At 39.4% G+C, this 18411-nt stretch overlaps 1 protein-coding gene across 2 annotated transcripts in view; it reads right to left on the bottom strand.

Moving 5' to 3' along the window:
* Window positions 1-10604: 10604 nt before the first annotated feature.
* The window catches only part of LMTK3 (lemur tyrosine kinase 3), a 158877-nt gene continuing 151070 nt past the window's right edge, over window positions 10605-18411 (bottom strand). For both annotated transcript variants that reach the window (XM_082274377.1, XM_082274376.1), the window contains exon 16: window positions 10605-11738. In XM_082274377.1, the coding sequence (XP_082130503.1) occupies window positions 11722-11738 (17 nt within the window). In that variant the 3' untranslated portion in view covers window positions 10605-11721. The remainder of the gene's footprint in view (window positions 11739-18411) is intronic.

An 18411-nucleotide genomic window follows, 5' to 3' on the forward strand; every position in this document is an offset into this window, starting at 1 on the left:
TGACGGTGGTGGAAGATAGCACAACCTACTTTTTGCTGTGTGGAGTCATTTGAGAGGATCTTTGCATCACCTTATTGCACTATTTGGAGCACTTGGTGATTAAGTATGGACATTCCCTTATACCATCTTAAGCTTATTATAAGCTGTTTTTTTGATGATTTAATCTTTAAAGGGAGCACGGTTTTAATTTTGTCTTTCACTGTACATCCTGGATTAGTGTTCCCTAAATACCTCCAGTAAATATGTGAACGTCTAGAAGATGCTATAGAATTTCTGGCAGGAAATATGAACAGCTTACATTGGAACCTAATGTAACTTACTTAAGCTGATAAAGAATATCATGTATGTCTTTCAGCTAAGAGGTTTTGAGGCTGGCCCCACACCTACATAATATGCATTTTACTGCATGCAAAATCCCACAAGCTGGTTGTACCCAAGTTGATTGATTGACCAACTTGGGTACAATGAGCCAGCCCATACATGGTTCAAATCTCAACCGAGCCCTGCTGAACCAGCCAAGATTCTAATTGTTTATGACCGGCTTAACGCAGCACACCATAACAAGTGAAAATGTGCGTATTAACCCACACACAAGTATGATGAGGCCTTAAGCAAATGTACTTTCCTCATGCACAGCAAAGCAATGGGTTTACTTTAATTCCCCCCTTCTCAGCAACACATACAGACTTCACTTTGCTCCCCCATTCCGCTGCCAGGGGTGAAGAAATTACCTGGCAATTCCATCTGACAACACTTATGCTTGTCGACTGACCTTGTGTAAGCTCTTACTTTGGACATTTGGAGCTTACACAGGGACTCCGTTCCTCGCGCTCAGCAGCTCAAAGGAGCAGCAGAAGATAGAGTCACATGCTCCTACTTACCCAGGAGGATGAAATATCTCTTTGCTCCTGATGTCTCAGAAGAGTGACATGGAAGTGAAGGTAAGATGAGTATGTACTACTAGGAAAGGGAGCTTGTTGCTTTACCTTGTGTGCATTAAGCACAGATTTGCTTTAAGTTGTATAAAGCCTACAGCTGCTCAGCAAGTTCCAATTCACTGTAGATTAAAATGGACCTGGAATGATTTTAAAGTACCTGCTGTAATGTACCACTGCCTGTATATCAGGTCTACTTTGCTTATAAATAAATAGGCCCACTGGTAGGTATATACCAGATTCCTTGCTCTAGGACCTGTCCCCACCTCTTCTTCCTCCTCTGCCATACTATTGCCTAGTTATACTGATCATCATAGTGATAAGGAAAAATAAATGAATAGTGCGGGTCAAGATTCTAGATCAGGGAAGCTGATCGTTGCTTAAATATCAGAGCACTTTGGGATTTGGGGTACCTGCAGTGGTTAGCTACCATGCAGTAGCAGTGGCACTGTAGGAATTTTCAAATCACTTTTGGGTTACTTTCAAAAGTGTCTTTTAACCTGACTGGGTTTCTAGTGTGCAAACAATAACTAAGCTAAATTTTACAACATGGAATCGTCCCCTTATTAAAAAAAATATTAAAGGGATTGTAGCACTCCAAAAATGCTTCGCATGTTCTGTTAAGCTTGTTTTATATGGTCATGGCTTCAACAGCTCAGCATTGGCATTTTGAAGTTATTGGCACCAAAAACATGTCCAAATCATGCAGCTCGCCTACATGCTCCTTTGTAAACTGTGCCTAACATTTAAGCACACCTTAACACCTAAAATTACCTCCTAATTCCCTGCCAGAAAGTTGAACTAAAAACTTAGACAAGCCTTTCTCAACCAAGGTTTCATGGAACCCTAGAGTTTTTAGGGATTGAACAAAAAGCAATTCCTGTCTCTTAAATAAGTAACCGCTAGACAGTGTATTAGCTCTCAGCCATCAACAATTCACCCCTAACTTCCAACCCTCTAAAACGTATCTTAGCATTCCTTATTCCTGTCCCTAACACTAAATCGACCCCTAAATAAAGCACTTTCCGTTCCATATACTCACCTCATCGTTCACCAGAAGCAGCCATTCTAAATCCCTACACCTCTGATGACATTTCTGTGCATAACAATATTAGAACTGGGCTGTTTTGTAGGACATGCCTGCAGTAGTGTTAGCACTTTGGAAAGGTGAGGAAGGCAAGATTCACTAGAGAAGGAAGCATGTGTATGCGAGAAGAGCTCTGAAGATCAACCCTGTTGGTTTAGCTTGGATCTCTCCAAGTAGACAGTTCTTCAGGGGTATGCAGGAGGGCACAAAGGCCCCAAACACAAAGGCATCTTTGCTCACAGATGCAAATCTAAAGAGCATTGGCACTGCTAAGCATTTTTATAGCATTGATCAAGCTTCAAGAAGCTTACTTGAAGTTTATGTCAGGGCAAAATAAAATAAATATTCAGTACATCTCTGAAATATATGCAAATTTCCCCATGTTTTGCCTCTTTAAAAATGCTGCAAGTCTTCTCTGCATATTATGCTCGGCGGAAGATGGAAATTGCCAACCCCTCCTATAATCTCTGGATGGAGGGCAGCGGTTAAAGTGGCCCTTCCCCTATATAAGCTTATTTATGCGAGGAGGAACTGCCCTGCCAAATTCAACAAAATATGGACTAGCTGGATAGATGCTCATTGCCTCACTATTTGATGTACTTAAACTTCACTGTTTAAATTTTGCTTTTTATGTTCCCTGAGTAACAAATTTACCCACATGATGTGTTTCTCTTCCCCCCCCTCCCTTCCTCCTCCCTCTCCACCATCTGCCCCTTTTCTGCCCCTCCCCTGTGTACCCCCCCCCCCCCCGACGCCATGAACTTGGTATACTGGATATGGCTGTGTGTCATTTCATGTCTTTGCCTATGTCCTTAGCTGGATGACCCATGGACTTCTTCCTATCGGTTGTAGCATGAGCGGTGTTGTCATTTCTATTCTGAATGTACCTCTCTCTTAGTTGTTCTACTTTGTACCTCTGTTTTTATGTACTATTACATTAATTCAATAAATACAACTATAAAAAAAAAAAAAAACACTGCATGTACAGAAAATTACCTGTTGATTCTACCAGAAATCCAAGTAGTATTATCAGCCCTGCCTTAGTTCTACCTTGCTGGACTACAGAACACTGTAGTTCAGGAGGAGAGAACTGGCCAGCCCTGAAAACACTGCTTGGGATTTCAGTGTAGTGGATGCATTGTGTAGTCAGATAAAACAGCAAGTAAGGAGTATACTGGATTTCTAACACATCAACAGGAATTTTTCTGGAGGTTCAGAAAATAGAGGAATGAAACATGAAGAAATGTGCATGTACTACACAGATGTACTGAATAAATCTCCAGTGCGGGGCTGTTAAATACAGACATTAAAAAAATGTTGACTGTAGCTTTAAACAAATTATTAACAGGATTAAACACTGCCTAAGCTTTGAACAGATTTCAGCAAGCTTCAGCATTACTTAAAGTGTTCTAAAGCCTGCTAAAAGTTGCACTCCCAATAAATTCTGTATTCAGCACTCTAATTCTCTACAGACTATTATTTTCAAGCTAAAAATAAAATCATTTTCTTATGTTTAGGGCTTAAAATAGTTTTTTGTGTTTTTTTGTTTTTTAGTTTGGAGTAGATACAACATTTTTTAAAAATAATACTCTTTACAGTCTCTTTAGGTGACAACAAAAACATCTGGACCAGTTTGACTTTAATCACTATAACAACTTAAAGAAGCAGTACTAGATGATAGTATTTTTTTCAATATAATTTTTGGGGGTTTATTAAATAATTGCTACTGTGCATGTCTGTAAACTGTAATTATACATATACATGCATATAATATATACACATATATACAGTATATATACATAGTATACAAACCTTTGACGTTGCATGTCAATAAAATACCTAAGATGTCTAAAAATACATGTATATGAAGCAAAAAAAAAAAAAAAAACTCTCTTATAAAAGAAAACTAGTAGGGCACCAGAAGGTTAGGTTCCAGGTGTAGGATAAAGTCATCTTAGGCCTCAATATAAAGGCCACTTCAGTGTGGTACAGTGTTCTACTTGTACCTAAATTGCCCACTGAGTAACTTTTCGAATACTGCTCCTAAATGCAATGTTTGCAGTAAAATTATTGTTTTTCTATTACTGAGTGGTCTAGGAGATTTTACAGCATTCAGGAAAATCTTACATTCTGCTACTAATACACAACACAATTATCACCAGTGATGGTCTAACTCATGGGTGTCCAACCTTTTGGCTTCTCTGGGCCACATTGAGTGTAGAGAAATTTTCTCGGGCTGCATATAAAATATATACTATAGTTAAGGTATATAAGTAAAAAATGCAGCCGCGCCCTTTCCACGCCGCCACACCCCCCGCACTAATTTAAAACAACTAGAGGATGATCAAATTATATGGAATCAGTATACAGAGGTTTACTTCTTCTGAGAGATATTAAAGAAACACTCTAACCATCATGACCACTTCAGTGATTTGAAGTGGTCATGGTGGTAAGAGTCAGAAACACTGCACATGCTTTCAAGCATGTTAGTTGGAAGCCGCCGTAGTCATGCCCCCGACCTGACTTCCTTCCTCCCCAGCAAAAAAAAAAATTGCCAGGGGGCAGTGGGCCGCATTGCCTGGGGTTCTGGGCCGCATGTGGCCCCTCGGGCCGCATGTTGGACATGCCTGGTCTAACTGGTCATAGTCACAACATAAAGAGCCGCATTTCCAACAAATACTTTTTTTTAAATAAAAATGAAATTCCATCCTGTACTGAAGATAAATCAAAGCCTCCTTGGCAGACCCAGCTTCTCCTGTAATGCATTTCACCCTGGAAGGGGCTTAGTCATAGCCCCAGGGAATAGACAAAATGTAATCACCTCGTACACACTTGACGAAAATCGGACGAATTATCCTCCGATTTTTCTCTCTCTTTCTCAGCGGTCATAACCGTTTTTAGTTGACAGTGCACAATGTTCACAACATTTCTCGTCCGTTTTTTTTTTTTTTGGGGACGTTTGTTCATAGAGTGTGATGTAAGTATGTATACTTGTGACCCCGAGGCCACACGTATACGTGTATACAGGTACACACACACACATAGAGATCACATTGAACAGTGTATATGTATAGTGTATAATTAATTGCTATACACGCACAAAGACAGGGGATATCTAAAGTCTACACAACACTGTAGGTTTCTGTATTCTGGCATATCAACATTGGTGTATAGACTTTACATATCTCCTGTACACTGAATGTGTGGATAGATGGAGATAGATAGAGAGAAAGAGAATCGGTGCTCAGTTCATAGTGCAACAAATATACATACCAATTATCCATTTCTGTTGTTTTTTTATGATAAACTTCCGGCTAGTCAGCAACTTCTGATCATGCGCGGTCTTTTTTGCGGACATAATGCGTACATATTAAACGAAAATGTGTCATGCTGGGGGCACACAATGGAAATTTTGGTGTTTGTCCCTCCGTTTTTTTTTGCTGAAAATGTTGGCATCGGCTGCTGAAAGTTGTGTACACACTAGCCGAAAATCGTACGATTTTACCTCGGACTGGAATTTTCGGCAGATTTTCTACTAGTGTGTACCCCACTTAAGCCCCATCTTGGGTGGAATGCATTAGTAGACAAGGAAAATGTTCTGGCAAGGAGGGGTTTGATGCATCTTCAGTACAAGATGTAATAAAGTTTGTTGAATTTTAATACAAGCAAGGATTCCGTGGAAGAGCGGCTACCTACATTCAGGAAAGGGACAGAACCCATGAACTGCATCACCATGGCTGATGGTCAAGCCATAAGTCCCCCTCAAGTGCCACTATTTGCAGTTATGATTAACTGGTCATACTGCCAGCAAAATTGTGCAATGCCCTTCGCTCATACTCAGGTCAGGTTTTGTTATATGCTGTCCATAACTACATAAGCTTTACATTCTAATTGCCTTACGTATGAAATTTGGATAGGGCTGTTCTAATCATAAATATTTTACCATTTAATATTAGAGACAGAGGTCATAAACTTTAAAAAAAAATAAAATGAAAATTACTTTTAAAGAACACTTTCATGCCTCCAAACAAATGTAAAAAAATTCCATTCTGCTTACAGTCAACCAGTAGTTCATTAACCTAGCTTAGGTAGACATATTCTTTAATTTAAACTAAAATGTTTAAAATTCCAGGGAAAAGCTTCTGTTTAGAATGTTTGTTGTAAGGGGCATTTTGATTTAAATTTCCCTATCTAGTACTGCTTCTTTAAAGAGTAAAAGGGAGCATACTACCTGCCATTGATTTCTTTCCTTGGGCTATGGTACTTATTAAAAAAGAATAAAAAAGAAACATGGATGAATATAAAAGAAAATAGAAACCAACATACAAACACACATTCATGAAGCCTGGATTCCCATGATGCATCTTGAAAAGTCTCATAAACCATGTAAGAGTCAATTTGATGAGATGCTGGAAAGAAGATCTCCATACTTTGGAGAACACATGGCATTTGTCAGTTGAGTTTGATAAGAAGCAGAGATCTCAATAATGTTACTAGTTTTTTTTTTTCAAAGAGTAAATCCAGTATGAAGTTAAAAAATATCCCGACAGTCGTAATTATGAATTCCTTCAAAATGAGGCAAGATTGTTCTTTATGATTAGCGGAGAAGTTTTGCCTTACATTTACTGTTCTAGCTGTTAGAAAATGGACAACACCACTTGTTTTTCGTTTTTCTTCTTCTAAAAAAAAGTTTGATCCTGCAGTGCAAGCCATGTGATGCCAAGTAACTGTAGATATTTTTTGTGGACTTCTTTCAAATTTGTCACCAACAAATTACTTAAATCGACTTCCCGTTTAATTTAAGCAAGTAAGCTTGATGTCAGCATAAAGGAGATTGGCGAACTTAGTCAAGCAGCCACTGGTACACCGGTTATGAACCATATCCATCTTCATGGGACACCTTTAGTACAAATCATTTCACAGTAAAGTTCCAATTGCACATTAGCCATTTTGTGCATCTAGTGCACTAACCCTAGCCCAGGGACAAAAAGTTGAATAGTTGCAGTTTGTCGTACAATTTGAATTTATAATAATATTTTTTAATCCACCAAAAGTCACTGCGTCATTGCTTCAACCTGTAAGGCTCCCCATTGGGTTCATTTGGCACTAGGAGTAAACCAAGTCAGCAAGCAGCAGGTTTACATTCTGAAGTTATTTTGCAGGGAAAAAAACAGCTTTGCATTCAAAGGCAAAGAGGAGAAATATAATGAAAACAGACATAAACTTTGAACACAAAGGCACTGATTTATGAAAACGGAGAAAAATTCAGGGGAAAATTGGGGCTACTGCTCATAGCAACCACATTTTAAATAAAGATTTGGATTGCTATGGTAACAGTTCCATGTTTGTTCCAGTTTTCATAAATCACCCTCAGAGAGTTCAAATTTAAAACTCCATTGAAGCAACAAACAATCACATAGAATGATATGTCTTAATTTTATATTTAGAATATCAATGCTTATCCTCTCCAAGCCATCAGGCAAACAAAACATATTTATTGTTCACAGTTTTCATTTGGAGGAAAGTAAAAGTGGAATTATTAGAGCAATCAGCCACACTCCAGCATTTTTGCAAAACAGGGTAGGAAATAAAAACAGGAGTCTGATGGTTTCTATGGGCAGATGCCTTCACTTTTGCTTTGATCCATGTTTTAATCCCCTAAACATCTACACACAGAAATTGCTATTGCCATGTTTGTCTTACCTGTACTAAAAAAAAAAAAAAAAACAGTTCATAAATACTTATTATACATACATTGCTTAAAACACATCTTCCCCCACTGCATCTGTTCTTGGAATATGCGTCATTCACCAACACTCAGTCATTAAGGATTCTCAGCTAAACACCTATGTTATATTTCTACTAAATATATTTCCTTAGTCTTAGTCTTGCCTTGCCCAGAGCTGGAAAAGATGATGTGAAGATGAAAATTCTTCTTCTATTTTTATTTTGGAACAATGTAATTGCCAGGTATCTTTCAGGTAAAGGGCCAGACACCCCAAAAGTGATATTTGTTATTTGGGAGATGCTGGAGAATTACATTTCCTAACATTTTTTTTTGGAGGACTTTCAATTGGGAACCCCTGTACTAGAGTTCTGAGCTTTGTGTTTACTACACACCCATCTTGTCCATTATGAGGGGACCCATATTCCCTGTTGAATGTTTAATTATTCTATATTAATATAGATAAATACAGCACAAATGGGTCCCCCTAAAGGTGGTTAGAACGCCAACACTCTAGGGCAATGGTCTCCAAACTGTGGCACTGGAGCCCCTTTATCTGGACCTTGGGGCACTATTCCTCCCACTGACACTAATGATGAGGAACTTTTCCTCCACTGACACTAATAATAAGGCATTATTTTTCCGCTGACACCAAAGATGGGACATTATTCTTCTCTCTGACACCATCATTGCCATTTTCTACTCCCACGGACCACAGTCCGACCCCCTCCTAAGGTCTAAAGAGCAGCAAGCTGGAGCTTTGTTTACAAAGTTTGGGGACCCCTGCTCTAGGGTAGGTGGAAACATATCCAGCAACTATAATGGGGGATCTGACCACTGAGGTCTTAAAGAGGTAAAAGAAGCCAACAAGATGTCACCTATATCTAAGATATCACTTTTGGGAAGGATGTTTCTTTAAAAAGCACCATGTGATTATATATATACATTACATTATTTCACTGAGCATCAAGCAAATGGCAGACTACAATTCGAGGCTAAAGTATGAATACCGCAGTATTTGGCGGAACTGTACTTACGTAAAAATTTGGGACAATGGTGGATAGAAGTGCTGTCTATAAAAACAGGTCCGATCCCAGGTTTCAATTTATAATCTACACTAAAAAAAATGCAAGCTAAAGTCTTCTTGGCTGTGATAGATAGAACCCTCATCTTTATATGTAAAAACTTGGCCTGTAAGGGCCACTTAGAGTACTAAAAAGGCAGGAAAGCAAGACATTCTGCTATCTCTTTTTCCATATTTATGGCTAGGCACCGTTATAATTATAAAGCAGCCCATGGCTACTATTAACTTATGCAACCTGCAAATATATTTTAATTTCTTGTACAGCTCCCTTTTCAGATAAACAATTACTGACCAGTTCCCATAGTGGCTTTGTTACTAGTCCTTCATTCTGATGGGTAGCTGCTCTAACTAATCTTGAATCACTGTTTGCATATCAAAGTATTATCAAGACAAGGTTTCTGAGCAAAAACAAAAAACAATTTGCACCTGTGGAAACCAGATAGGTATAATGTTATGAGCAAAATTATATTGGTGCTTAACTGGTGAAGCTTTGCCAATATAGGTGCTTAAAGCAAACCTGTCACAAATCTGGACAATTCAAGATAAGGATAAATTAACAAAATACTTAGGCAAAGATAACCTTAGTGAAAATGTATTGTCAATTTGATTAGTAGATCCAGAGATGTAGGCAGCTAAATTTATATGCAAACCTCAACCTTTAATTGGGTGGCCTAGAACTTGGAAGGTGCATAGCCTAATTTGACTTAATTAGAGTTGCATATAACTTCAGCTGCCTATATTTCTGGATGGTAACATCATCTATTTCATCATATGCTTAATTTGAATTGGCCAGGATTGTGCAGGTTTATTTTAGTGCTCCCAAACCTTTAAGACCTAAAACCTTGATTTTAAACAATTGGTCCTAATAAAAAACAAATGCTGATGATCAGTGCATTTATCATTCACATACAAGAGGCTCTGCAGCTTGCAGATGTAGCTCACCAACCTGCAAGTCCTCAACTGATAGACCCTCTACAAACAAAAGAGGTGTAATTTAAAGTTGTTGTAAACCCCAGTCATGGACTTTGAACTAAGCACATATATATGTAGTGTTTACTTATCTCTCTCCAAAGTTCTAAGTGTCATTTCTCTCTGGTGCTTTGTTCCTTTGTTATCAGCATGAGTCACTTCTGAGAAGTTTTCCCGACACATGAGATAAATTTGTGTCAGGAGGGAGGGGATCTCAGAACAGAGCAGGATGGGGTGGATTCCTTTCCTCCAATCAGCTTTCACATACTGTAACTGCTGTCTCTCTACCCTTTGCTCTGTGTTGCAGACAGATGAAGAAAGATTTTTAATGTGATCTGAAAGGGTGTAGAGAGCCGAAGACTGCAGATAAACAAGTAAAACTCATGTAGGTGGATTTGTTTCATCCCTGTGTATCATCTGAGGCTGTTCAGTTCAGTTGGTATATGTGAAGGTTTACAACTACTTTAAACACATTATAGGTAAGCACAGGCTTGGGCTTTAGAAGTCAAAAAATGTGAGAGATGAAGTCCCAGTGTGCACCAATGTCCATGCCTGTGCTTGTCTGCACTGTGGTTAACTGACAGCTCTCTATCCACAGAAATATAGGCAAACTGTCACAGTTAGGCTCCATGCACACTGGCCTTAAAAAAATGGCAGTTCCCTTGGCAGAAAAAAACCCTCAAATAGAGCGTTTTTTTTTACAGTTAAGACGACTTTAGGAGAGTTTTACATTTTGTTTCTGCCAGAAAGCTCCAATCAGAAACACAAACCAGAGGGTTTTTTTTTCTCCTGCCTCTAAAGCGTCCTAATGTGCATGAACACATAGGTTAACATTGAACTGCTTCTACAGGCAAAACTCCTGTAGTAGCAGCGATTAGACCAGCATGCATGGAGCCTTAGAGCAAAGGCCATCCACTCACTAAAGCTAGCCATACACTAGTAGAAAATTCTCAGTACATTCAATGACTTCACTGTTAAAAATGCGTTTGTCCAAGCAAAATTTTCTATCCTGCTCCATTGAATTTTCTCGTCATTACAGTCAAAAATAAGCATCGATTTGGCCCGACTAATAAAAAGAGAATCAATTGAATGGAATTCTGCTAGTAAATGGCCAGCTTAAGGAAGCATCGAGAAGGTTGCTGTGTCTGTAAGATGAGTTGCCATAAGAGATGCAGCTCACTGCCTAGTAGTCTGTTCATTATCAGCTCAGACAGGATTGCTATTGCAGCTTATACAAATCTATATGGTGAACGCATATGCAGTACTGATCACACAATATTACGCTTTGGCAGGTACAAGGACACATCTTCCTGTAGTTTTGGCTCACAGATGTGCGTTGCACCACTTATCTCTATAAGCTGCTTGAGCATGGCAGTCTGTGCTCCTGCTCCACACAGTGGTGAGTGTTACCAACTTGGATGGACATATGTATATCATTGAACTGGGCATAGTATTCTGTCAATTTACCTGTATATATAGTGTCTTAGTAACCCATCACAGATTATCTTTCATTAGCATAACTGCACTCAATGCCATCAATCAATAGATTTCATAAACACTGCGGTCAGCTTCACTGCAGAGCACAAAATGCGGACATACCGATTTCTAACCACTGCTGGAACTAGACATCATATAAAATGGAGTCAGTTTGGCACATTTAAATATGAAGAAAATTTTCCTGTACAGAGGTGTGATCATCCAGGATATCTGATGCAAGTTCCTTTGCTGGCATAGACACAAATCTCAATTACAGAACAGTTAGAAATACCGTAGAATGGAATGTGTGATGCTGGGTATGCCTGAATCTTACTAAAAAAAGAATATCAGCGAAAGACGCTAAGGGAGGAAACAGAAACGCGTTCAGTGGCTTCAGTGACTCTTGTGGCACAGCAGACTCTCCTCAAAGGCAAAACAATCACCCTCAGTTTTCAATAGTGCCTGGAATGACATAAATAGAAATAGTTTTTAGTCACCAACAGAGAGACTATTTTTTTTTTTTTTTTTAACAAAACTGAAAAAAATGTGGATTAAAAAACATTGAATTAAAAGGAAACCTGTCAATACAAAGGCTGCCATTGCTGATCTGATTTCCTCCTTAAAATGCTAACTCCCTGGTTGTCATACCATCCTTTGATTTTCTGGCTTCAATGCTTTCTGAGTCACTGACCCAGAACCATACTGACCAACTGAGTCACTGACCCCACACCATAATCCCCCCTCCACAAAATGGTTTGGACCAGTGCACAAATCAATGTCCATAAAGACATGGATGAGCGAGTTTGGGGTGGAAGAACTTGACTGGTCTGCACAAAGCCATGACCTCAACCCCATAGAACAACTTTGGGATGAATTAGAGGGGAGACTGCGAGCCAGGCCCACTCGTCACCATCAGTGCCTGACCTCAAAAATGCACTTCTGGAAGAATGGTAAAACATTCCCATAGACACTCCTAAACCTTGTGGACAACCTTCCCAGAAAGGCAAACTCAGTATTGAACCCTACAGTTTAAGACTGGGATGCCATACCCTGGTTGTCATACCATCCTTTGATTTTCTGGCTTCAATGCTTTCTGAGTCACTGACCCAGAACCATACTGACCAACTGAGTCACTGACCCCACACCATAATCCCCCCTCCACAAAATGGTTTGGACCAGTGCACAAAGCAATGTCCATAAAGACATGGATGAGCGAGTTTGGGGTGGAAGAACTTGACTGGTCTGCACAAAGCCATGACCTCAACCCCATAGAACAACTTTGAGATGAATTAGAGGGGAGACTGCGAGCCAGGCCCACTCGTCACCATCAGTGCCTGACCTCAAAAAATGCACTTCTGGAAGAATGGTAAAACATTCCCATAGACACTCCTAAACCTTGTGGACAACCTTCCCAGAAAGGCAAACTCAGTATTGAACCCTACAGTTTAAGACTGGGATGCCAAAAAAGTTAATGTGTGTGTAAAGGCAGGCGTCCCAATACTTTTATTAATATAGTGTACATCTCAAATTACTTGAACCTGAAGCCTGGTGGATTTTTTCTTTGGGACAAGTATCCCGACAGGTTTAAACCTTAGATGGGATGTAGACGTCTTCCTAAAATGAAGGGGAACCATATCCTGTTGAAGATAACAAATTTTCTGTGATATATTTCTGTGTTCTGTGATATACAGTGGGTACGGAAAGTATTCAGACCCCCTTAAATTTTTCACTCTTTGTTATATTGCAGCCATTTGCTAAAATCATTTAAGTTCATTCTTCTTCCTCATGAATGTACACATAGCACCCCATACTGACAGAAAAACACAGAATTGTTGACATTGTTGCAGATTTATTAAAAAAGAAAAACTGAAATATTACATGGTCCTAAGTATTCAGACCCTTTGCTGTGACACTCATATATTTAACTCAGGTGCTTTCCATTTCTTCTGATCATCCTTGAGATGGTTCTACACCTTCATTTGAGTCCAGCTTTGTTTGATTATACTGATTGGACTTGATTAGGAAAGCCACACACCTGTCTATATAAGACCTTCCAGATCACAATGCATGTCAGAGCAAATGAGAATCATGAGGTCAAAGGAACTGCCTGATGAGCTCAGAGACAGAATTGTGGCAAGGCACAGATCTGGCCAAGGTTACAAAAAGATTTCTGCTGCTGTTAAGGTTCTTAAGAGCACAGTGGCCTCCATAATCCTCAAATGGAAGATGTTTGGGACGACCAGAACCCTTCCTAGAGCTGGCCGTTCGGCCAAACTGAGCTATCGGGGGAGAAGAGCCTTGGTGAGAGAGGTAAAGAAGAACCCAAAGATCACTGTGGCTGAGCTCCAGAGATGCAGTCAGGAGATGGGAGAAAGTTGTAGAAAGTCAACCATCACTGCAGCCCTCCACCAGTCGGGGCTTTATGGCAGAGTGGCCCGACCGAAGCCTCTCCTCAGTGTAAGACACATGAAAGCCCGCATGGAGTTTGCTAAAAAAACACCTGAAGGACTCCAAGATGGTGAGAAATAAGATTCTCTGGTCTGATGAGACCAAAATAGAACTTTTTGGCCTTAATTCTAAGCGGTATGTGTGGAGAAAACCAGGCACTGCTCATCACCTTTCCAATACAGTCCCAACAGTGAAGCATGGTGGTGGCAGCATCATGCTGTGGGGGTGTTTTTCAGCTGCAGGGACAGGACGACTGGTTGCAATCAAGGGAAAGATGAATGCGGCCAAGTACAGGGATATCCTGGACAAAAACCTTCTCCAGAGTGCTCTGGACCTCAGACTGGGCTGAAGGTTTACCTTCCAACAAGACAATGACCCTAAGCACACAGCTAAAATAACGAAGGAGTGGCTTCACAACAACTCCGTGACTGTTCTTGAATGGCCAAGCCATAGCCCTGACTTAAACCCAATTGAGCATCTCTGGAGAGACCTAAAAATGGCTGTCCACCAACGTTTACCATCCAACCTGACAGAACTGGAGAGGATCTGCAAGGAGGAATGGCAGAGGATCCCCAAATCCAGGTGTGAAAGACTTGTTGCATCTTTCCCAAAAAGACTCCTGGCTGTATTAGATAAAAAGGGGGCTTCTACTAAATACTGAGCAAAGGGTCTGAATACTTAGGACCATGTGATATTTCAGTTTTTCTTTTTTAATAAATCTGCAACAATGTCAACAATTCTGTGTTTTTCTGTCAGTATGGGGTGCTATGTGTACATTCATGAGGAAGAAGAATGAAATTAAATGATTTTAGCAAATGTCTGCAATATAACAAAGAGTGAAAAATTTAAGGGGGTCTGAATACTTTCCGTACCCACTGTATATCAATTGTATCAGCTTCCAATATCAATATTCACACAGATTTCTTTATTTTTTGCTTTGGATTACTATTCATTGTTTGTATTCACCCTTTTTGTGATTGTCCTTAAATATATATTTATGTTTTTATTTTTACCTTTTGTGCCTCCTTTTTATCTACCTTTTATCACTAATAATAATAATAATAATAATAATAATAATAATATGTTTTATAATAAACAATGTAGGTTTTAGAACCCAGAACTCTTTTCCTATATCTCTTGCCCACTTTTGGTTTCATTGTACAACTATGTAGTGAGATAATTGGACCAATCTGTGATTTACCATTTGGTGGGGTTTGTATTTGAATGTTTTAATTTCCAGTTTATAACATGCTATGAGTTAGACCCCTGCCGAAACGCATTAGCTGTTTGTTTTATGTCGCTCTGATGTAGCCAATAAACTTTGAAATATGGACTACAGTGTTGTCGGCGCTCCTTTTTCTGTATATTTAGGGTGTAACATGCTGCTAAGCAACTTTCCCAGCTCCAAAGTGGCCTTCACTTGTGATAGTGTGTGTAAAATCAGCATGGCTGTTCGGGTGGAGTGAGTGAATGAATGAACTACAAGTCCTTTTTTCCACTATGGCAGATGAATTTGTAATTGTCAATGGAATACAAGTGCGGTAATCAGCACACTCCTAGTCCATTGACATGCCCTCTAGTTCTCTAACTGAAAGCTCATGCAGGGGTATGATCAGATTGCTGCAGGAAGAGATTGCAGAGAGAGAGAGGACAAGAGTGCAATATCTCAGTTAAAAAGGCTGCGTACTGTTATTGCATTAAAAACAATCGCACAGTTACATTGAAGCAGGGTTATTCAGACAAGTGCAGTTCAGACAGCAAAGAAACCAAAACTTCCTAAATGGTACAGGAGATGCTGAACTCAGCTTGCTGACAAAGAGCAGCATTTCTGGCTGCTGCGTACCACTCATGGATGGGCTGCACATTTGACAAGGGGGCAGCAACGCGTTTCAAAGGACCGCCTCCTTTCTCAAGCAGGGAGGTAGGGAGACACTGATTTTAGTCAGCAAGCTGAGCAGGTCTGCGTCCGCTGGTGCCAAAATCAGGGTTCAAAATCTCCTGTTCCATTTAGAATGTTCTGGTTTCCATGCACTGTGCTAGTTGTTGGGTCAGCACTGCTTCCATGTAAGCATGCTATTGTTTTAATGCATTAAATGTACACAGCCTTTTTAACTAAGCACTTGTCTTTAATCTCTCTGCACCATTGATGATCCACTCGCGTCTGTGCAAAGCTACAGGATTTAAGCTACTTTTAGGCAGGAACCTTTTTATTGATAGACACTGATCACACATCCTGGAATATACAGTTACGTCCATATATATTTGGATACAGACACAATTTGCTAATTTTTGGCTCTGTTTGCCACCAGAATAAAATTAAATTGAACCAATCCAAATTAATTTGAAGTGCAGACTTTCAGCTTCAATTCAAGGGGTTGAACATAAATATCAAGTACAAATTTTAGGAACTGCAACCATTTTTATACACAGTCCCCCCCATTTTCAGGGGCTAAAATGTAATTGGACAATTGAATAAAATCATAATTAAAATGTTCATTTTCAATATTTTTGTTTAGAATCCTTTACTGGCAATGACTGCCTGAAGTCTGAAACCCATGGGCATTATCAAAGACTGGGTTTCCTTCTTTCTGTTGCTTTGCCAGGCTCTAACTGCAGCTGTCTTTAGTTGTTATTTGTTTGTGGATCTTTCTGCTGTAGTTTTGCCTTCAGCAAGTGAAATGCATGTTCAATTAGGGTGAGATCAGGTGATTGACTTGGCCATTGCATAATATTCCACTTCTTTTCCTTCAAAAGCTCCTTGGTTGCTTTTGAAGTGTGTTTTGGATCATTGTCCATCTGTACTGTGAAGCGCTGTCCAATCAACTTTTCCTGCATTTGGCTGAATCTGGGCTGACAGTATATCTCTTAACACTGCAGAATTCATCCTGCAGCTTCTGTCTTGAGTCACATCATCAATAAACACGAATGACCCAGTGGCACTGGATGCCATGCATGCCCATGCCATCACACTGCCTCCACAATGTTTTACAGGTGACGTTGTGTGCTTTGGATCATGAGCTGTTCCAAGCCTTCTCCAATATTTTTCTTCCCATCATTCTGGTACAGATTAATCTTAGTTTTTTTTTTTCATCCAAAGAATACTTTTCCAGAACTGGTCTGTCTTTTTTAGATGTTTTTTGGCAAAGTCTAATCTGGCTTTTCTATTTTTCAGGCTTATAAATGGTTTGCACCTTGTGGTGAACTCTCTGTATTTGTCTCATGAAGTCTTCTTTGAAAGTATACTCCAACAATGATACACCCACTTCCTGGAGAGTGTCCTTTACTTGTCTGGATGTTGTGAATGGGATTTTCGTTACCATAGAGAGGATCCTGAGATCATCCACCACTGTTGTCTTCCCTAGACATCCAGATCTTTTTATGTTGCTGAGCTCACCAGTGCGTTCTTCTTTCCTCAGAATGTACCAAACTGTTGATTTGGCCACTCCTAATGCTGCTGCTATCTCTCTGATGGATTTTGTTTTGAAGCCTTACAATGGCCTGTTTCACTTGCATGGACAGCTCTTCTGAACGCATTATGATGTAGGTTCACAGCAATAGATTCCAAATGCAAATACCACACTTAGAATCAACTCCAGACCTTTTACCTGCTTAATTGATGAAGAAATAAAGGAATAGCCCACATCTGGCCATGAAACAGCTTTTGATTCAATTGTTCAATTACTTTTGGTCCCTTGAAAAAGGGGGGATGGCTATTCTTAAGAGCTGTAATTCCTAAACCATTTGTCCAATTTGGATGTACAAATTAAACCTAAGAGTGTTCACTTTCAGCCAATATCCATTATATAACTATAGCTTGAATATGTTTTGGTAAATACCTGAAAAAAACTAAAATTGTGCCTGTGTCCAAATATAAATGGGCATAACTGTATGCAAGTGTTTTTTATGTGCGCGCTTTTGTATTTCTATTTTGTTTAAGAGGAGTTTTCAGAAGCCTGACATTGAACCCATGAGCCACTGAGGACAGGTGCAATGCTTTAAAGGCTCCTGTAAAAAAAAAAAAAAATGCATGTTTATTTTTTCTGCATAACTATGTACATTGATTATTATTTTTTTTTTTTAAAAGATGAACATAGCCTTTAAGTAGTATATTGATGACTAAATGGGATGCACAATTTAATATTTGGTATTATTTCCAGGATGCATGATGACAGAAAGGAGGTTCTTCTATGTTCTCTTTCATTTAGCCCTAATTCTCACCGGTGCCATTTGTCATGTGATTTGACAGTTCCAAATTGCATGACAAGTCACACCCCATTGCCGGCAATAGAACCATTCAAATCGGCATGATTCATGTCACAGCAACTTTGAAAAAGGTTCCTGCACAACTTTTTTCGGATTTCATTATGACTTGCATAGACTTCTGTTTACCGAAGTCACAAGCTGCAATAAAACTGGAGGTGCAAATCACACTGATCTGATGTGGTGTGAACTAGGGCTAAATCTTTTGTCTATATAACAGTAATTATGTTTCTATTGCCCATATGAGAGTGGACTGCTGTTTGGCATTTTATTATTTCCATAAAATGCTGTAATAGGAAATATGTCATAGCTCTCAACTGTCCCTGATTCCGAGGGACTCTCCCTCAATCAGAACAAAGTCCCTCTGTCCCTCTTTCCTCAGCTGTATATAAAATGCACTACTTTTGTATCAAAAAGTGCTTTACAT

Source organism: Pelophylax lessonae (assembly GCF_965119305.1).
Source record: "Pelophylax lessonae genome assembly, chromosome: 12".
NCBI classification, from domain to species: Eukaryota; Metazoa; Chordata; class Amphibia; order Anura; family Ranidae; genus Pelophylax; species Pelophylax lessonae.